Source organism: Mya arenaria, chromosome 3, assembly GCF_026914265.1.
Source record: "Mya arenaria isolate MELC-2E11 chromosome 3, ASM2691426v1".
Lineage (NCBI taxonomy): Eukaryota > Metazoa > Mollusca > Bivalvia > Myida > Myidae > Mya > Mya arenaria.
The window spans coordinates 71,876,683-71,900,055 of record NC_069124.1 but is presented as its reverse complement, the minus strand read 5'-3'; the positions used below and the strand labels follow the sequence as shown (position 1 = coordinate 71,900,055).

The following is a 23,373-nucleotide window of genomic DNA, read 5'->3' as shown; positions in this document are numbered from 1 at the left end:
CACACATTGCAAATCATTGACTTACATTTATAACTTTGACCTTTAATTGGCATTCACTAGACCCTAAATTTACTCTATGAATTATTTTCCAAATGAATGGAAATCAAATGTTACTGAAATGTTCTAACCTAAACATGCAATATAGAGTGATGGATTCTTATGGACATTGGATATGAGTTATGAGTTTGATTGCAATGGTTTGTATTTGTTAGTGTGGCGTTAAGATTTGACCTAGTAACCTAGTTTTATTAAGATTGGACCAGAAAGTATAGCCTCTAGAGTGTTCACAAAGGAAACATTATGATTATGTTTGATGAATAGTGAACCAAATAGGATGCCCCATACGTGTTCCAAAGAGTTGTTGACCCCATGTGACCCACTATTAAAATCCATTGGAACTTGATCAAGGGGAACATTCTGACCTATTTCAAACATAATCTAACCAATCCCTACCAAGATATGCTTCTAATGATAAGGTTCCAGATAATCATTCCTAAGATTTGACCTAGTGACCTAGCTTTTGATCACATGTTACCTAGACATAAATTCTGATTAAGCTTGATGAATATTGAACCAAATAGTCTCTAGTTTGATCCAAAGATTTTGATCTAGTGACCTAGTTTTTGACCCCATGATCCAACATCAAGAGGAAAATTTTAACCAAGATAGGACATTATTTTACCAATGCCTACCAAGATATGATACTGGACAGAAAAAATGTTATAGACAAATAGACTGAATGTCCCCCTCCTGAAACCTTTCCATTTGGCGGGGAATAATAAGACTTTCATCACACAATCAGCCAAAATGTTTGACTTTGATGCCTGGTGTCCTCATTAAATATTTGTCCCACTAATGCTAAATGAATGGCAAATCAAGAAAAAGATAAGAAAAGAAAGTTGGAGGAATAAATTATATGAAAGTTTAGCGATGTGTGTACGTACAAACAGAGAATAGCAATTCTATTTGCCTCCCATTTTTTCTGTCAGGGCAGTTACGGTTTACAGTTACACTACCTTATAAAGGAAATAATAACCTGAGAATCTCGTGCGGCAGTTCCTCGTCTTTCAGCCACACAGCCATCTGACCCCTGAAAAAGCAGCGTAGTCATGCAAGGTGTTGAGGCATATTTACATCATTACTGGATGTATCATGTATCAAATTTCTAGCAACCAGGATAGGCATTTCCAGTGATATTGGACGTAATGGAAAATTCCATCTTGCACTCTCACATGCTAGATGAGTCATTCCAACAATGAACCACAAAACAATAATAAAGTATCTTAAAAACATGATTTTAGAGGACTTTTTTGAAGGCATCAATGAACTAAAATTAGTGTGTGCTATGAGATCAGCAATAGTCGCATGTGCTCTTTGGTTAAATGTACAAAACTGCATATTTCAAAATATCAATTTTTACAAATATGTATAAATTTAGATATATGCATGATAAAAATTCTTTGGGCATGCTGCATTGCAGGTAATTGGCAAGCCTTGTTACCAGCTTACGCTCACCCTTGGGTTGGCTTTTCTATCTGGACCGGAAACACACGATAGGTATTATTAGTCATGTTAATTCAGATGGCATACCATTAACAGACGGTCAGTTACTTGTCACACAATGAATGCTATGTAACTGTAAATCACCTTATTTCATATCAAAAGGGCCATGATGGCCCTATATTGCTCACCACTCAGTTCTGGTGAGTTTGAGCGAGGAAGTGGACTCAGGAATGTTTAAAATAAGGTGTTAGCTTTCTATACAATCAAGCTAAAATAGAATTGGTATAAACTTACTATTGAATAAATGGCCCTAATTAATGAAAAAAGCACTACCGGTAGTACACTTCATGATGATCGTGTGTACCAAGTTTCATAGCAATACGTCAGAAACTGTTGAAGAGTTCCGCATCACAAACACACACAGATAAACTGACTGTATGGTAACTCTATTATATTTCCCTTCAATTTTGCAGGGGAATTATAATGAAGTATTTGTATCATTTTACCTTGAGACCTTCAAACGTCCAATATTCATAGTTACTTAAGATTTCATCAATATAATCATCTTGACCAGGGCTCGCGCTATTTAGATGGAAAAAGCCTCTGTTGCATTAGTTTTTCTAAGATTCGACCTAATGACCTAGTAAATGACCAAAGACAATCCACATTTGTTCCTAATCAAAACTTCATTCACCAAGACGATCAATCTGATCAAGTTTCACTAAAGTCAGATGAAACCAAGAGCTGTCACTTTCAGTGCTGAATGCACACGAATAGGTACTGGTGTGATTCAAAGGTCATTTAGAGACCGGGGGATGGATAAAAAATTCGGGGGATTTTTCCCCCCGCCAGGGGATATGGCATGTATGTTTAGAAAGAGGAAAAAATAGCAATGAAATGTGTGGATAATGAAAGAAATGTGACATGTTGTCTTCATATGTTGAACAATAAGTGTGACCTTGACCTTAGAGGTAAAGACAATGGGTCTTCCAAGGTACACTTCTTTTTGATATGTTGAACACATGTGGCTAGTTATTTTAAAACCTGTCCATACAAGAGAAAGTCCGGACAGGCCGGACACAAGAAAAATGAGCATACCGGCTGCACTAACATTTTCTGGTTAATTGGGTTTTTCCTACTTTAAAAAAACACCCCTAAATCTCATAGCTTTATGTGGTCTTTCAATAGAAAACCAAATATCTCCTTACCCTAATAGACACAGAGGCCTAACGTTTTTCCTTGACACCTTGATCTCTGTGCACTCAGGTGAGCAAATAATGAAAGCGTGCAAAACCAGAAAACACTCACTCTATTCGTTTCTGGTTGTTTTTCCAGTAGCTACAGGTCTTGGCAAGGCGGAGAACCATGTTTGCCCCAGGGCCAGAGAGGGTAGACAGCGTGCCATCCTCCATATGCATGAGGTAGTCCTTGGCCAGTGGGTTACCCACACGCTTCTCTGCACCATCCTGATGTACACAAAATGATGCACAGGGTTAATACTGTGCAAGGCTATGAAAGTAACCAAGTCACTATATATTTAACAAGAGACCTTATTAAGCAGATGCCAATTCTCCAAAATTGACACACTAGGTCAATAAACTATATCACTAGAGATATGATGAATACCTCCAGAGACTGTCTGATACAGAAATGGTTGAATGTCATGTTCTTGAATTATCAACATGAGCATGTGGGCTATAAAACTGAATAAGTGAAATGTCAAAGAAAACCCAGGTGTACAACTTCCCATGCCGACCAACATGCCTATGTAGAGTCATGAATGTAGGTGCAATACTTTCAGACCTACACGCAGCATAATATTTTTCAGACCATTATTTTTTTTCACCAAGTCAATGGCAATAACTTATGTTAGACTAAATGAACCCATGTCAAACAAATCGCAGGTGCACAACTTCCTATGCAGACCAACATTCCTATAAAGTTTTATCAGTGTAGGAGAAATACTTTTGGTGCTACATATGAAATAGAAAAAAATCCATGAAGAGACTTAATGGTCAGATTGCAACTCATAAAACAAACTTAAAACAAGAGCTGTCGTAAGACAGCGCACTCGACTAAGCCACTTTGACTTAGAAGTAAATACAATAACAATGTAATATGTGCCTGTCAAAAGCAATAAAACAATCAAATTAAAAAGTGAGCAAGAATCGCGATGTGACAAAACCAGGTTTTTAATGATTGGCAGAAGAGATTCTGTTTCAACAGTTCAACAGTGACCTTGATCCTAAGGGCCCCAAACACAATCCTATGGAAGTCATCCATAAACTCTTCCTACATATCAAGTTTGGTCACAGTATGTCAACCATAACTGAAACAGTAATCTATTTTTAGAAACAGTGACCCTGACCCTAGGGGCCCAAAATGCAATCCATGAAAGCTCTGCATCAACTTGTCCTATATACCAAGTTTGGTCACACTATGTCAACCCTTACTTGAGTTATTCAGTACTAACCATATTTCTAATTTTAGCAACAGTGACCTTGACCTAGACCATAACTCTCGGGGGCCAAAACACAATTACAGGAAAGGTCTCTATAAACTCTTCCTATATACCAAGTTTGGTCTCTTTATGACAAACCTAGCTTAAATTATTTGATACATAAGGTGACTTTGACGCTGCCCTCCCACCAGCCCGCCCAAACAATTACGCAAGTCATTCAAATAACTTGTTTTCCCTTTATGAAAATGCGGTCAAGAATATAAAAATGTGCCTTTCAAAAGAAATAAAAAAAACATAAAAAATAAAAAAAAATCATACAAGGGCCATAATTTGTATGTAGGGTTACAATGGAGTTATGTTCTTTGTTGTAAGATGGTCTTCAATAATTCTGCGTAGTATTAAGTGCATTGAATGAAGGGTATAGAAGTTTTTTTTATTAAAATCCCAACTTGCCCTAAAACTTTAACCTGCCCTAAAACTTTAACCTTAGTCAATCAGGGGCCATAACTTGTATTAAGGATATTATAGAGTTATGTAACCTTATTGTGTGATGGTCCTGAACAATGGTGTGAAGTATTAAGTCAATTGAATAGTGGGTATAGAAGTTATCAATAAATATCCAAATCTGCCCTAAAACTTTAACCTATGTTCAATAGTCAATCAGGGGCCATAATTTGTATAAAAGATAATATGGAGTTATCTAACCTCATTATGTGATGGCCCTGAACAACTGTGTGAAGTATTTAGTCAATTGAATGAAGGGTATTGGACTTATAAGTGAAAATCCCAAATTGCCCTAAAACTTTAACCTGTCCTAAAACTTCAACCGAAGTCAATCAGGGGCCATAACTTGTATTAAGGATAATATGGAGTTATGTAACCTCATTGTGTGATGGTCTTGAACAACTGTGTGAAGTATTAAGTCAATTGAAGGAAGGGTATAGTAGTTATTAATAAATATCCCAACCTGCCCTAAAACTTTAACCTAAGTTTAATAGTCAATCAGGGACCATAATTTGTATAAATGATAATATGGAGTTATCTAACCTCATTATGTGATGGTCCTGAACAACTGTGTGAAGTATTTAGTCAATTGAATAAAGGGTATTGGACTTATAAGTGAAAATCCCAACTTGCCCTAAAACTTTAACCGAATGCCAACGCCGGGGCGAGTAGTATAGCCCTCCTTTTATTTCGAATAGTCGAGCTAATAAAACTGATTAAAATTATAAGACTATTTTGTGGAGAGAATACTAATACACAGAAGAAGAGGAAACCTTGTGTGGTATTTTGAAGAACCAGCAACCCGGTATGTTGACCGAGTTATGGGGACCATCTCCCACATGGCTGGGACAGTGAGTCTTCGCCATACGGCGCTGCAATAGACTATAGAATGTGTCTCGAAACAAATACACAAAACAACAATGCATGGCTTCAAAAACTGTTCAAAGATCATAACGATAACAAAGCTCTCCGTGACTAGACTTTTCCAAACTATTTCAAGATGGTGTCAAGTTTATGATTAATCTAATAGTTAAACTTTCAATATCATTTACGACATAGTAAAAAATCTTACTCTTTTAGGTGGTTCCTGCAGGTCCATGAGTTTCTGGAACTTGTCCCTGGGATTTTTCTCTAGCCCCTGGATCAGCTTGCCCATTCGAAACTCATCCCCTGCCTTGTCCGACACATCATCGTATGCCCAAACAGTGTCAGAGGTATTCCTTGGAGAGGGGTCAGCCAGGTCGTTCACCGCCCAAACAGAGTCAGAGGCAACCCCAGGGGCGAGGTCAGCCAGGTCATTCACCGCCCAAACAGAGTCTGCAGAGGAATTGAGGTCCTCTATGGGGCCTGATGATTGTGGACTCTCATCTGTGTCATCTTCTTGCTCATTAATGTTTTCTGGCTGGAAGTTGAGAATCTTGCAAAGCTCCCTGTAAGGAAAACAATGTAGGTAAATGAAAAAAGAAAGAAAAGATATTTGTACTATATTTGTAAAAAAACACTATTGAGTGCCAATTGATGAAAAAAATGTTCAACTTTATCAATTAAGTTTTGATCAGTTCTCTGAAATGTTCTCATTGTTCTTTTTTGAATTGTTACCCTTTTGTCACAGAACATTATTCAATTCTATATCCGGAAATAAAGCAAGTCATATTTCAGAAATAATATCATACTCTTTATTAACACAACATCAGGTCTGTAATATATGGAAATCATACCAGCTGTCAAATTCTCCTAAGATCTATCTAATTTTTGACAGACCAAATTATGTTCCAGAACATATTGACATATTTTTGCAATGCCATAGCATCTATTTGTTCAGTGGTTATAGTGATTCATATTAAGCACACCAGAAAGAACTTCATGACAACGTGCCTGTAAGGAAACATTCGCTCTTTGGGCAGTTGTTTCCCCTCCAAGAGAGCTTTATTCTCCTCATCAGTGACCAGATTGTCATGGCGACCGGGCACCAGGTACCCCCAGCCATGAGTGTCATCATAATGCAGGGGAAACCCGTCCCAGGTCAGACGCAGCAGTTTGGGTGTAACCCTGGTTTGTGGACTCAAACCGCTAGGCCCTGGGCTCCAGTCCTCATCTGTGGGCTTTTGGCATAAGTCCTTGTACCACCTGAAATAAAGTTATCATAGTAATGAAATGAGTTTAATAGTAATTATCAAGGTTTCTGATATCTGAGCAAACCTAACATAATAATATCAAATTATTTCAGGCCAAACTACACCTGACTACTGAATACAATATATTATGGTCTCTCTATCAAAAGATTCATTTTTATTCCAAGCAGGAAACATTTGATTGAAACAAAACCTTGGGTGTGGAACTCAACATTGATTTGATCACACCTGATGGTGTCAGATTTTAAAGAAATATTTTCCCTGTTGCCACAGTTTCCTCTTTCTAACACATACACATATCACTTCTACTCTTTGTAGCTAAATGTTATACTTTGTGTTTCAGTCAATAGAATCACAAGCTGTTATATACAATGTATTAGACAAAGGACAGTGATAGTACTTCTTAAAAAAAGAAAAGAAAGATTTTTCCTGGAACATTATGACTTATTCCATGAATTATTGCTAAAAATAAACAAGACCAGTAATGATAAGTCTGCTTATTTGGAGATTGGTCATTGCTGAATGTTGGTAGCCATAGGCAACAGAAATATCGCTGAAACCGATTAATGCTCCCCATATGCCTATTTTCCATGAAAAGGAAGAAAGTGTACTACAATGTACTGGTAGAAGGTGAATGGTTGTAGAATAATGATACAAATTGGAAAAAAGATAACAAGAAAAGATATAAGTAGGTTTGAGAATAAAATTTTGAAGTCAAATTCAACAAATGAAATAAAGGCAGCAATATTGAAAACAAAAAATATCCAAGATATGGCGCACACAAACTTTGATTTTCGAAAACAATCAGATAAGGAGAGTTTCAGGGGATATAACAAAACAAAAAGGCGTCAGTATTATGGTTCTTTGGTAAAGCACTTCCTCTTATTGCCATCTAACTACATTTTAAATTCCAATGAATTAAGTATACACTAAACAAAATTTCTAAACATCCACTTAATAAAATTCATTAAAATGAAAACTACTCAATGTATCGACTTGAAAATTGAAACTACATCGTTATGCCTAGTACTCTATCGATTTTTGTAAAGAAAATCACACCTTATAGTCGAGGTTAGCCATGCGAGACGATAGGTACGATTTCCGATTTTTTGGCACGAGAATTATGAGGATTATGAAGTAATCGCTAATTTTCATGTTAACGCAACACATGTTGAATTTTCAACTCGAAAAAAAGAAAAAATGGCTAGAATGACTATTGAAGAGCGGGCAAGGATCAGCATGTTTGATGCAGGTACCCCGATTCGGCAGGTATGACCAATTTTGTAAATTAATAAATAAATTCCGATATAATGTGGGAACCAATATAAACAAGAGATGTTTGTCAAACATTATGCCCCCTGAGCGCCAAGTTGCCAGAAATATTTGGACAATTGAATGAAATATGCATGGACTGAAATGACAGCTGATTTGTCATTGGATGCATATGAGGCAGGTCATCTACTTATGATAACTTAAGAAGGCAAATAAATGCCCAACTAAAATAGTAACATAAAAGAAAATCATTTCTATACAAACATTTATACATCAATCCCAATCATCTGTGCATGCATTAAAAAAATATGGACAATCAGAAAACCTTTTTTCAGCTTACAGTCACACTGACCTTGACCTTTGACCCACTGACCTCAAAATCAATAGGGTTCATCTGCTGGTCATGACCAATAAGCCTACCTAGTATGAGGTCCCTGGGTCAAAGCGTTCTCAAGTTATTGATCGGAAACCGTTTTTCATGTTAAGGTCACACTGACCTTGACCTTTGACCCACTGACCTCAAAATCAATAGGGTTCATCTGCTGGTCATGACCAATACACCTACCAAGTATGAGGTCCCTGGGTCAAAGCGTTCTCAAGTTATTGATCGGAAACCGTTTTTTATGTAAAGGTCACACTGACCTTGACCTTTGACCCACTGACCTCAAAATCAATAGGGTTCATCTGCTGGTCATGACCAATAAGCCTACCTAGTATGAGGTCCCTGGGTCAAAGCGTTCTCAAGTTATTGATCGGAAACCGTTTTTCATGTTAAGGTCACACTGACCTTGACCTTTGACCCACTGACCTCAAAATCAATAGGGTTCATCTGCTGGTCATGACCAATACACCTACCAAGTATGAGGTCCCTGGGTCAAAGCGTTCTCAAGTTATTGATCGGAAACCGTTTTTCATGTAAAGGTCACACTGACCTTGACCTTTGACCCACTGACCTCAAAATCAATAGGGTTCATCTGCTGGTCATGACCAATACACCTACCAAGTATGAGGTCCCTGGGTCAAAGCGTTCTCAAGTTATTGATCGGAAACCATTTGGTATTCCGACCGACCGACCGACCGACCGACAGACAGACAGACCGACCGACCGACCGACCGACCGACATGTGCAAAACAATATACCCCACTTTTTTCAAAAGGGGGCATAAAAATGTTCTGTTTAAACCAATGACGCATAATAATCACTGAATATTAGGTTGCGCAGCTGTTTAATAGGCGACACTCGAGAATCCATCAGCTGTGGCAGAAATTTAGAAGAACCGGAAGTGTTGCTGACATACACCGGAGGCCAAAACACAGAGTAACAACTCGCCACCAAGATAGATTTATGGTTCTTTCTCACCTACGCAACCCTTTCACTCCGGCTACGTCAACAGCACGGCGGATCGTTGGCACGAAAAACCGGGCAATTTGCCCACAGACCGTCCGCAACCAGCTCCGGGCGATCGGTATTCACGCCCGTCGACCACGGAAGGTTCCTGTCCTTACTGCGGGGCACAGAGCAGCACGGCTAGTATGGGCGAGACGGAATCTACGGTTGACTAGAGCTGACTGGGCTATGTCATTTTTGTGGAGGAAACAAGTCTGAAGCTCCGTGGGTCAGACGGGGGCGTCCGCAATTACCGACGGAGGGGAGAGCGAAACAGGGAATGTTGTTTGATTGACGCAGACCAGTTCGGTGGTGGTTCTGTGATGGTCTGGACAGGAATTTCCATGCACTCAAAGACTCTAATTGTCCCTATCCATGGTTAATTAAATGCACTGAGGTATCAGAACGACATTATTCAACCTGTATTGATACCGCACATTCGAGCTTATCGAGGCATGATGTTGTTGCAAGACAATGCGCCTTGTCATGTTGCACGGGGAACTCAGAATATACTGGCAACAAACAACATTCGTGCTATAGATTTTCCGGCAAAAAGCCCAGATCTGAATCCAATAGAAAATGTGTGGGACTTGTTAAAGAGAAAAGTTAGGGCTTTGCCCCAACAACACAATGCCGACGAACTCAGGAGTGATATTTGTCGGATGTGGGACATTATCTTACAGAACTACATACACAGATATGTGGTTTCATTGAGGTCAAGGTGCCTTGCAGTTATTGCTGCAAATGGCGGACACACAAGCTACTAAATTTCACACTTTCTCCTGGACAGTTCTTTGTGACTTTCGATTTAATGAGTGACTAACTTTAACATTGTTTTTTTTTGCAATGAATTAATAGTTCCAATGAAATTAAATTTTATTAAAATGTTTTCAATAAATGCCTAAAACTTGTGCATTAAACAAGTTTTGTGATTTTGTTATTTTATTCACATATTTTAATAGAACATATAGTGGACGTTTAGAAATTTTGTTTAGTGTATGGCCCAGACAAGTACCCATTTTGATAAAATATAAGGTAAAGGGGAGATAACTAAATAAAGGGCGGACTTATGGTTCATGTGCACTAAACTTTCTCGAACTGCCATCTAGCTATATTAAATTTTGTACTTTAATTTCAATCCATTCAGTTTTTTCTAAGAAATGGCCCAAACAAGTACCAATCATGAAAAAATGGTTCAGGGAATATAAATTAATAACAATGCATGATCGGATAATGGTCTTTCTGCGCCACACCTTCTCTCACTGCCATCTATCTATATACCTAGTTTTATTTCAATCCCATCAGTAGTTTTGACAAGAGAGGCACCAATAATGAGAAAACAGGGGAGATAACTTAATTAATATGCATGATAGGATTATGTTTTTGTGCCCTTCACTTCATCCTAAATATGGTTTAAGGGGGAATAACTAAACTTGCATGATTGGAGTGTGGTTCTTGTGCACTGCACTTCTTCTTATTGCCATCTATCTAAATACTAAGTTTTGTTTTATCCCCATCAGTAGTTTTGATGTTATTCTCCCGGCAATAGTGTGATAGAGGCAGACTGACTGACAGGCAAAGTGGCCACTAGATGCTCTACCTCAGGAAACTTAACAATTGCACCACAGACAATAAAACACCCCCACACCCAACAATGACACCATTTGTGACACTTACACCACTGACTTACAAGCCCTTGGGGTCACTTACACATGGACAATGATAACCCTTTGGGGAAATTTACACCACAGACAATGACAAGCCATCTGGGTCACTTGACTCACCAGCCTCATATATGAGCAACACACACCACAGGCATTTACAAAGCATTTGAGACACTAACACTACGGACACTGACCAGCCATTGGGGACACTTACACCAAGGACACTGACCAGCCAATGGGGACACTTACACCACTGACAATGACCAGCCATTGGGGACATGTACGCCACTGACACTAGCCAGCCATTTTGGACATTTACACCACTGAAACTGACCAGCCATTGGGGACACTAACACCACTGACACTAACCAGTCATTGGGGACACTTACACCACTGACCAGCCTTTGGGGACACTTACACCACTGACACTGACCAGCCATTGGGGACACTTACACCACTAATCAACCAATGACACTGACTTGTCATTGGGGACACTTACACCACTGACACTGACCAGCCATTGGGGACACTTACACCACTGACACTGACCAGCCATTGGAGACAGGTACACCACTGACACTGACCAGCCATTAGGGACACTTACCCCACTGACACTAACCAGTCTTTGTGGACACTTACACCACTGATCAACCACTGACACTGACTTGTCATTGGGGACACTTTCACCACTGACAATGACTAACCATTGGGGACACTTACACCACTGACACTGACCAGCCATTGGGGACAATAACACCACTGACACTGGCCAGCCATTAGGGACACTCACACCACCGACACTGACCAACCACTGACACTGATCAGCCATAGGGAACACTTACACCAATGACACTGACCAGCCATAGGGAACACTTACACCACTGACACTGGCCAGCCATAGGGAACACTTACACCACTGACACTGGCCAGCCATAGGGAACACTTACACCACTGACACTGACCAGCCATAGGGAACACTTACACCACTGACACTGGCCAGCCATAGGGAACACTTACACCACTGACACTGACCAGCCATAGGGAACACTTATACCACTGACACTGACCAGCCATAGGGAACACTTACACCACTGACACTGATCAGCCATAGGGAACACTTACACCACTGACACTGACCAGCCATAGGGAACACTTACACCACTGACACTGACCAGCCATTGGGGACACTTACACCACTGACACTGGTCTTAATGTTGGGAATCGGTTCCAATTTTACTATCGATAATCAGTTCCACTCAAGTTACGGATTATAGATAGTACAATAATTTATTTAAAATGCTAGATAGTACCTGAATTGCAGTTTTATTCATGTACAGTATTAAACTCTAAATCATTATACAGTCGAACCTCGTTATGTCGACTTTTTCGGGACCTAGTGAAAAAAGTCGAGATAACGAAAAGTCGACTCATCCGAATTACAAAAAATATCACCAATCCCAACACGTTTGAGTTAGATTCATATCCGATGTTAACATCAACAATTGAACGGTCTTGTTACATATTCCCGTCGTGAAAACAGCAAACTTATTATTGAAAAATAAAGTGAAACAAAAGAAGAATTATTTGTGTCAAATTTAATTCTTTTGCTTTTATGGATCACTCAAAACACATATAAAATCACAATTGTGGTTACATACATTTGTATATGGTAAGATTTTATACCGGGTCCTTCTCTGAATTGGTCGACAAGAGCAATGGAACTAACATTTGACATTTTGAAGTTATTCTTTCTGTTTCCATTTGGGATTGATATCTAATCAATAAAATATTCATGTTTTATACAATACCAAAGAACTTGAGCAATAAATGTCTCTTTAATTAAATACATAAACAAACAACTTTAATTATTCGCATGTACCAATTACATTTTTGTATCCCCCAATTATGACAGTTTGTTATATTGACACGCACGGTATTTTACGACATGCCGCAAACCGTCATGAATATTTTCACACCTACGTCTCGATCTACAGTTCGACATAAAGAACATAGGAAATGTGTGAAATTCGACCACTGGGACTGAAAAACGAGGTCGACATAGCGAAAAAGTCAAGATAAAAAAATCTACACAAACAGATTTATTTTATATAGAATAAGAAGGAATAAATTTGGGACCGGAAAAAAAAAGTTGACATAATTGGAAAGTCGACTTATCCGACGTCGACATAGCGAGGTTCCACTGTATTAACGTTATGTCTATGATTGAAGTTATTAAGTGTTGTTGTATAAAAAATAGTTTATTTTCTTGGTCATTGTGGCTTTCATCAGCCATTTTGTTAAAGAGAACATATGAAAACTTACTTAAACTTTTTTTAAATTTTATTTTCGATGACCGATTATTACCAAATACAATCGATTGTCACTCATTTTAGGACCAACCAATTGGTTTTCGATTACAATCAACCACTGACACAGACCAGCCATTTAGGACACTAACACAACTGACACTGATAAGCCATTTAGGACACTAACACAATTGACACTGACCAGCCATTGAGCACACTAACACAACTGACACTGACCAGCCATTTAGGACACTAACACAACTGACACTGACCAGCCATTTAGGACACTAACACAACTGACACTGACCAGCCATTTAGGACACTAACACAACTGAAACTGACCAGCCATTTAGGACACTAACACAACTGACACTGACCAGCCATTTAGGACACTAACACAACTGACACTGACCAGCCATTTAGGACACTAACACAACTGACACTGACCAGCCATTGGGGACACTTGACTCATGAGCCCCGTACATTAACAACAGTTGCACCACTTATACAACTGAAAATGACAAGCGATTGGATACTTTTCATTTGATTGGAATAATTTTCGGAACAGGATTATGATTGAAGTGACAAGCATCTCCCATGATACATACTCTGGATATCCGACCAGCCGGTTCCCGACTTTGAAGTGTCTCTCCTGTAGGGCCAGTACTTCCTCTATACAGCTCTTCTCCTGGTTCCCAGCATCACCATCAAAAAGTTTTTTATCTTCTATCGCCTGTTTCTGTTTCTAAAGACACGTTTATAAACATGTATGTTGTGCATTTATTGTCAGGAAATAATTCAAGTGTTTAACACCTGTGCCATGGTAGTGACTTGCCCAAATCAGGGAGTATATGACCTAGCCAGAAAAGTTAACTCATGTTGTAGGCCACATGACTAGCAAGACTGTGACACATTCCCATGATTTGACACTTTCTTATCCTAAAGAATGATTACGACTAGCTTAGTTTAAATCTTCATTACTATTTTTTAAAACGTGGGTAGTGCCGATGATAATAAAAAAAAAAGAACCAACTGGAATTGTGAAATATAAGTGAAGAATATTATTTTCAATTGACATATTAAACTATAACAATACCGGTAAGTTGCCTGACATGTGCAACACACCAGTTATTTGTCTCAGGACTAAGGTCTACACACCTTGGTAAATGGTTTAGGTTTCTTGATACGGAATGGTTTTACAGTCCAGTCCAGGTCCCACAGCCATGGGTCTGCTTTGTACCTGAAATTTAAAAGTGTTTCTTTTATAAACCCAAAATGTACAATATATAATTATAATATTAAGTCCAATTTAAACCCTCACTCCTGTGAAATACAATTAAGTTACAAGTATTACCTTTTGAGCTGAGAGGTTGTATTTACCTCGTTTTTTTTTTTCAGACTTTGATATTCACGAGGCACCAGTTGAGTGAATCCTAAATCTGCGAAAATCAACGAGAGTCGAATAACCACATTCGTGATTAAAACACAAAGCTAACAACCTTTTTTATAAAATATATGATTAGTTTAAATCACTTAAAGACACCTGATTTTGCACTGGATGTCATTTTAATAAGTCACTATTAATGAAATAATTTTATCCTTGCAAAATGATGTGACGTCATCAGAGTGGAAAGGTGCTGCTTTACACTCTAGTGAATATGAACAACTATATTTTGCAATATGTATTGTGTGTTTTAATTTAAAATGGACAGGGACAGTCAGGATACATAATAAAATGTCTTATTTTCCCCATGATTTGTCAAATAAGATCTCGCCACACTTCAAGCCAGTAAAAGGACTCAAGGTACCTTTCTAAAGAATGAAAATATTGTTTATTTTATTTCATTCTCATTTTCTTTTGTCATATAATGTGTTTGGTGACAATAAATTTGATGTACATATTTCCTAATCCCAGAACTAAATCCATATTTCTTAATGTTTTATACTACATTCTAATCTCAATCAACCTTTAATCTGGTGAAAGGATTCCCTTCTCACTAAGGCGTCCCATGGTAAATTCCTAGACACGGCGTACATGGCTTTCAGTTGTGGTCACCAAGCCAGACAAGTGGGCTTTCTCTGGGTACTCTTGATTCCCCCACAAAAACCAAGACCAAACTCTTGCGCAACATCTGGCAAACCAGATTGACTTATTATAAGTTAATATAGTTTTTCTTCAAAATCATTGTAAAATAAATATAGTTTTAATTAACCTCCAATCACATTTTACCTGTCATTGTCGAGGTACTGGCATGCATCGTTAGCAATCCTCATCAGCAGCTGTTTACACTGGTTCTGCATGTCCTCGTACACTGTGTTGGACTGGTTTATGTATCGCTCCCAGTTCTCGTTCACAGGTAAGTAACCAGTCAACATCTCAAACATCCCTGCCAATGTCACAGGGTGTGGAAACCTGTTTAATGCAAAAACTTACCATAATAGATCATATAGCCAAACTGCATTTCACTTGAATACTTTTATTTTAAATATATCAGTACATTTTTAACAAGAGCAGATGCCAATGAGAGACTGATTCCTGATTTGATAAAGAGGAATAACATGCACTTCTTGAGGCTTACTACATACAGTCAAACCCCGTTGGCTTGTGTTCGCTTGGCTCGAATTCCTCGTTGGCTCGAACCAGATGTATGGGTCCGATTTCTTTATATTGAAGGTTAAAAAACCCGCTTGGCTCGAATTTTTCAAGGCTCAAGGTATTTTAGCCGGTACCTAGAAGTTCGAGCCAAAGGGGTTCGACTGTATGTGTAAATTCTCTTTGACCACATTTATACATTTTTTTTGCAAAGAATTTGAAAGTGGTCACTGAGTTATGGCCAAGTTTCCATGAAGCACCCAACAATGCCCCAAACACAATAACAATACCTGAACTTATTTTTTAGGTTCCATTCATTTTACTTTGTTTCATTTGAAAGGGTGTAGAAAAATAAAAGTTATCTTTGTTTTAAGTCTTCATTTTAAGCAAAATGTTGCCTTCCGACATAGCATACATGACATAATTTATCACGTTGTATACACACACTGTTTTAATGACCAAAACATTTTAGTGACATTAATTATTATTTATTTGCAATTATGATGAATAAATTTAGCAGATATTTAATTGCTGTCTTTGGGAGCATAGAAGATTTACCTACCGTTCGCAGAATTGTGGCCAAAGAGCTTTGAAGACATTGAATGTGGCCGACACATCACTTGCACAGTACGTCATCAAATCCTGGAAAACAAACAAGAAAATTAGAGAATTGAGTCAAAACAGTTCAAGACTTCAATATTAACAAAGGTGAACAGTAGAAAGCAATGTAGATTAAATAATCATTATTATGAATACCATATGAATTTGGTAAAAAGCATTGTTAAGTTTAAGAGTTGCTGTTGTAAGGTCACTTTTCATTTATGAATATCAACCTTATAAAGTCATGTTGTACAAAAAGCCACTCGCAGAATGTATACCAAATTTCATTTGTATATCCTAAATGCTTTTAGAGATATGGTCAAGGTTGTTTGTTTTTTTGCGTGACGCCAACAACAATGAGGCTTTCGAATACATTGACTTTTTAGTCATTCCCTTTTAAGCCAGAGTAATTTAAGGTCATGACCAACATTCAATCCAAGTTATACACACTTCATACAAGTTTTATTAATATTTTTCCATCAGTTTAATAAAAATTAGACTATGACCTATGACCTAATGACCCCAAAATTTGAGAACCCAGCACCTAAAAAAAGAACATTTTTTCCCATTCAGCAAGCTTTTCAGATCTGCTACATTTGATGATTAGTCATAAATAGGGTCAATTGTGCCAACAAATGGGATCAGTAAAATATTTAACAACTTGTTTTCGAATCAGAGTAAAACTATTGATTTAAAACCAACATCCAGTAAGAATGTATTTACTTGTCAAGTTCTGAAATACTAATGCCATGATCCCTTCATGCCAAAAAGCAATGAAAAAAATTGGAATGCTGCTGAAGTGATTGGTGAAGTTACATGTATATGAACCACAAACAAAATTGCCTTAAGATTGCAACAAATTGATTCAATATTCTGCTACCTTAAGTTCCAGATAATGTCTGTTGTAACCATATAAGAGTGCTTTAACAGTAATATTTATAAATATAAATAGATTTCAATATAATACAGAAATGTCATGACAATATATTTTTATAGAGAGTCAGCTTTTATTTGAGGCCATGTGACATGTCGTTCACGTTTCTAGAAATAACAACAGCTGAGCACAGAACTCATTGTTGTCTCAGATTTCATTATTAGTTTCTGGGAATTTCAGGGTAAGGTTTCTTTGATTAGGTTTCAGGGGTAAGGTTTCAGGAGTATAGTTTCTGGGGTTAGGTTTCTGTTAACTAATAAACTGAGGCTTTCCCTCCAAACTTAATGTTACTTTATCAGAACTCGCCTTCATGAAAGCTTGGCTTAGTCTGAAACTAGGTCAAAAACTAGGTCACTATAGGTCAAATCTTCGAAAAACCTCGTGAACACTCTAGAGGCTATATTATTGCAATATTTTCTGGTTCAATCTGGACTTTATGAAATATTTTTATTGTTTAAAACTTGGTAACATGGGGTCAAAAACTAGGTTCAAGGTAAAATCTCAATGCTACACTGTATACAATATTCTTTTATTTCAATCAGTTGCTAACAAACTCATATTATACACAATCATGATTTAAATTCCATCTACTTTGCCTAATCTGGCAGTGGATATCAATTCAACGAATTTGCATGATTGCATATTATTGAAAGCTCACAATCAGACATTTGAACCCAAAACAAGTTTAACAGATTTGAAGGTTGACTATTTGAAGAATAAGGAGGCTTTAACAGTCTTCTCGACGTCGGCGGCCAGTTATTTTTTCACTTTTAACTATACCCTTTTTGGTTTTACATTATTTTTTTTATTTTTTTTATTGCATTCAACAGGCACATTTTTATACTTTTAACCAGGTTTTAACAATGTAGTAATAAGAATGCTGTACATCATTGTTCAGGTGGGCAAGCGGGAGGATGGCATCAAACTCACCTACGGTATCAAATAACTCTAGTTAAGTCTGACATATAGTGACCAAACTTTGTATATAGGAAGAGTTTATGGAGACCATGCATTGGATTACATTTGGGGACCCTAGGGCTACTGTTACTGAACATAGATAAAAAAAAATGAAACTGAATCTCAAAAGGAAGGCTTAAGTTGTTTTGTCAATCATTGAAAATATAGTTTTGTCGCATTGTCGTTTCTTGTTTACTTTTTAATTTGACTTTTTTGTTTTGTTTAAATTGGCACATATTACATCATTATTGTTATAATTTCTAAGACAAAGCGGCGTATAGTCAAGAACACTTCTAAGAAGCTGTTGTTATGCATCAAGTCACTGTTTGTCAGTCTGTCTATCTTTATGTCCTTCCTTCACCCCCTGAATAATGCTGATGGCATTAAAATAAAAAACATCTATGTCCTATTGAATGCCCAAAGTAAACGGGGTTTTTGAGAATGCTACACACTAAAAAAACAAACATTTCTCCTCATTTGGCAACTTTTTAAAAACTTCTAAATTTGAGTCAAACATGACAAAATGATTAGTATCGGCTGCATCATAGCAGTAAACATACCCTACTATGTAGATAAATTGTCCACTGAATATCAATACAGAACCTTCGGCAATTTTATTGCGCTTGTCATTGTAAACGATAGGGCATTGCTTTTCTGTATGATAGGGCATTGCTTTTCTGTATGATAGGGCATTGCTTTTCTGTATGATAGGGCATTGCTTTTCTGTATATGCATGACGTCAGTAGGTGCTTTTGGTGGCTGTAGGAAGGCTTTTCATCAGAATTAATTGAGTTTAGGGTTAAGGCATATTTGATTCATGGTTTATAATAGGAAAATAGATCCATGAAAAAAAAACAATGGCACAACTATGATGGAATGCAATAGATGGCAATGAGAGGAAGTGCAGTGCAAAAGAACCATAATCATACATTTTTTATCAAGTAATCTCCCCTCAATCATTTTTTTCAAAATAAGTGCTTGACAGGGCCATATCTTGGAAAATACTAAAGGTATTGCTTAAAATGCTTAAAATAAAGATAGATGGCAATTATAGGAAGTGTGGTGCACAAGAACCATTATCCTGCCCAACATATTGATCTAGTTGTCTCCCTTTTACCTGATTTTTGTTTTTGAACATGTTCTTGTCTGGGCGATATCTTGGAAAATGGTAAAGGGATTGAAATGAAACTTATAGAATCGAAAGACGTCAATGAGATAAAGTACAGTTCATAAAAACCATAATCCTGCCAGGCATATTATTTTAGTTATCTCCCCTTAATCTCTCCACTAATGGTTGCTTGTCTGAAAATGAAACTTGAAATGAAGATAGATGGCAATAAGAAAAAGTTCTATATGCAAGAATCATTATCATATCCTGATATTTATTCAGTTTTAAGCCATTTACTTTATATGTCCTTGTCCTGGCCTGATATCTAAGAATGTAATAAGAAGATTGAATGAAATTTAGTCTATAGACCAGAAACGGCGTTTTGTGACCCTAAAGGTGGGCATATAAAAATAGCACTGTCAGGCTTTCCGTCCCTGCATCCAGATGGACAGACAACGCCAAATAATATCTCCCATCCAAAGTCTTCCATTCGGCAGGGGAGAATATTTACTTCCAAGTTTTATTTTTTTTTAATTTTGCAAAGTTTCACACTTTTGCCCTTTGTTGTATTATAACATGCAAATTTGATATCATTTGAAAACATACAATAAATACAGCATCGCTAATATTTAGTATTATATGTAGGCACTTTATTTGAGTATTTCATAAACATGAATAAGGCCACACAAAATTGATGGTTTGTTCCACGATTTTACAGCAACTATTTTTTTTTGCGACCGCCCTTTACTTTTTTAGTTTAGTTTTTTTTTTTAGTAAATTAGCCCTTTTTGTTAATTCAGTTATAAATTCCTGGCTTGGTGCATGCATGCATGGACAAAGGTGGGTTTGTCCAATGCATTTGTTAGGAAAGGAAGATATGTCAGCAAAGGAGGGTTGGTCCATGCAGGCATGAACCAAGGGTATGTTTACAATTAAATTTTGTTTCTACACTGAAACATACCTTATTATCTTAGATTTAATCACTTTTACTCAGCAAATTGCTTGTTCTGTATTTAATGTCTTATTCCAACCTTAAACTACAGACTCTATTATCTGGTTGAAGTCATGATATTTATAACTTGAAATTGACCTGATGACGACAATGTATAGAGGATATTTGTTGACCAGTATTAGACTGTATTTTATTTCATGAGTGTCATAGAAAAACATATTTTCAGTCCGCGCAAAGACGCAAGTGAGTATATAGCTTTTTAACATGAGAGAAATTAAATATGATCTTACACTAAAACCCAACAAATTTTCTGTTTCTTTTATGCTTATTTTTGGAGTTTTATTAGTATTTTATTGGATTTTGCTAAATACATGTAGCCCTTTTTGAAAAGAATGTTTTCTACACCACACCCTTGGGAGGCTCCTCACACAAGGTCATATTGTCAATTGTCCAAATAATAACAGGTAATGCACGAAAGCACTTTTAAACAAGAGATGTTTGTCAAACATTATGCCCCCCCCCCCCCCCCCCCCCGAGCGTCATGTTGTCAGGATTATTTGGCCAATTGAATAAAATCTGCATGGACCGAAATGACAGCTGATTTGTCATTGACATTGGATGCATTTGAGGCAGTTTTAAAAATTATGACCATTCAAAGTGTGAGGATATAAGGTATAGTTTTAATCATGTTCAGATGATGACTGATATTTGAAGAAAAAAAATGTACCCTCTTTAAAGCAGGAAATGAGTGAATATGACGTAATTTTAATGATGAATTTAAGTTATGACCATGATCTTTGACCTCAAACTCCATAGGAGTCATCAACTGGTCAACTAAAACCTAAATGTCAAGTTTGAGGGCAGGCATTGTCAAGTTATCACACAGACAAGCTTTTTGCGTTCAAGGTCACTGTGACCTTTGACAAATGACCCCTTAAATCAAAAGGGGTCATCTGCAGGTCAGGCCCAAGCCCTAAGTCAAGTTTGAGGGCCATGGATGCAGACATTGTTTTGTTATCACTCAAAGAACATTTTCAGATTCAAGGTCACTGTGACATTGACCTTTTACCCAATGACTATTAAAATCAATAGGGGTCATCTATTGGTCAGACACAACCCCCATGTCAAGTTTGATAATCATAGGTTCAGGCATTGTTGAGATATCACTGGAAGATGCTTTGTTAACTCTTTGGCGTTAAAGGTCACTGTGACCTTTGAACTTTCGCCCAATGACCCCAAAAATCACTAGGGGTCATCTACTAGTTAGGGCCAATCTTCATGTCAAGTCTGATGACCAACGGTCCATGAATTGTTAAGTTTGCCTTCAAGGTCACTGTGATCTTGACCTTTGACATGATGACCAACAAATCAATATGGGTCATCTACTGGTCAGGCCCAACCTCCAAGTCAAGTTTGAGGGCCATGGGTGCAGGCATTGTCGAGTTATCACTAAGACAACCTTTTATCATTCAAGGTCCTTGTGACCTTGACCTTTCGCCCGATGACTCCTAAAATCAATAGGGGTTATCTACTGGTAAGGCCCAGCCTCCATGTCAAGTTTGTGGGCCATGGGTGAAGACATTGTATAGTTATCACTCGGACAAGCTTTTAAATTCTTTTACTATTAATGGTCACTGTGACCTTGACCTTTGACCCGATTACCCCTATAATCAATGGAGGTCATATACTGGTCATGCCCAACCTTCATGTCAAGTTTTATGACCATACGTCCAGGAATTGTTAAGTTATCACTCGGACAAGCATTGGTCTACCGACGGACCGACCGATCGACATGTGCAAAGCATTATACGCCGCTTCTTTGAGGGGGGCATAATAAACTAAGCCAGCCTTTTACTTAATGAAATTGAAATGTCAAATACTGCAGATAATCATTCGATAAAATCATTTTCCTCAATTTCTGGGGTTGTTTCATGAAATATGGGTATTCCGTCTTTTCTAACTGTCAGAGACCAGTCTGATTTGTTGAAAGACAGGTCGTTTCTCAGGTTAAGAGTGAAGATGATGCTTGATTGTTGACAAAAGTGGGTGGAATAAAAAAATCGGTAGTTAATCTGTTAATTGATATATGAGTTTTCAGGGCAGTTCAAAAGGATCATATAATTTTGTATTTATATTACATATAACTAAATCAAACAGCTCAAAAGGATCATATAGTATTGTATTTAAAATTTAAATACAATATTATATGATCCTTTTGACCTGTTTGACATGCCACATCCCCCGGTGGGGGGAAAAATCCCCCGGAATTCCGATTCATCCCCTGGTCCCCAGACGGGGGATGAATTTACCCCGGAATTTAAAAGAAATCTGTTCATTTTCACAAATTTATCACAGGATTGAATTTCATTAGCATGTTAACAGTTATAATGCCCTTCCTGTCCTGACAGCAGATTTTGTATCAAATTTTAGAGGAAGGTGAGCCCATTAAATTGTCTCTGAAATATATATATATTCCTATGAAGTATTTTGTTATGCAAGTGAGTGCTTTTATTATGCAATATGACAGTGTCTCACAAATTTTTTATATAAAGTGTTGGGAAAAAGAGATGAACAATGTGAATCGACACACGCACCAAAGCGCTACATGGCATGATAAAAATCCCCTAGTATGTGACCCAAATCCCCTGGAATTCTGAACAAAATCCCCTGAGGAGCCTTGGAAGAATATGGCATGTAGTTTAACTTCAAGCAGTAGTTTTTGTCTGTGTATGTGTAGCATAATGGTCATAAAGAAATAAATTTGTTAAAGTCAACCAAAATTGCACTGCATTGAATCAAGCTTGGCTACAATCCAAAAAAAGGATTGGAGACCTCCTGCAAAAAAATAACAAGGGCTCTTGAAAGACAGTGCACTTGACTATAGAATAGAATGCATTGTGTGTCTTCCAAAAACAATAAAAAAAAGTATAAAATGAAAATAACAAATAAGGGCCATAATTTGTATTTAGTTTGATATGGAATTATGTTACCTAATTGTGT

The 23,373-nt window shown here is 37.4% G+C and overlaps 1 protein-coding gene across 4 annotated transcripts in view; it reads right to left on the bottom strand.

Annotated features, from left to right (window-relative positions):
* Positions 1-23,373, bottom strand: part of LOC128228620 (DNA polymerase subunit gamma-1-like) — a 57,363-nt gene that overhangs the window by 11,817 nt on the left and 22,173 nt on the right. For all 4 annotated transcript variants that reach the window (XM_052940033.1, XM_052940032.1, XM_052940034.1 and 1 more), the window contains 9 exons: positions 16,385-16,464; positions 15,460-15,642; positions 14,388-14,469; positions 13,838-13,974; positions 6,340-6,595; positions 5,541-5,894; positions 5,242-5,340; positions 2,812-2,969; positions 1,037-1,090 (listed from right to left, as the gene is read on the bottom strand). In XM_052940033.1, coding sequence (XP_052795993.1) covers positions 1,037-1,090; positions 2,812-2,969; positions 5,242-5,340; positions 5,541-5,894; positions 6,340-6,595; positions 13,838-13,974; positions 14,388-14,469; positions 15,460-15,642; positions 16,385-16,464 — 1,403 coding nt within the window. The remainder of the gene's footprint in view (positions 1-1,036; positions 1,091-2,811; positions 2,970-5,241; positions 5,341-5,540; positions 5,895-6,339; positions 6,596-13,837; positions 13,975-14,387; positions 14,470-15,459; positions 15,643-16,384; positions 16,465-23,373) is intronic.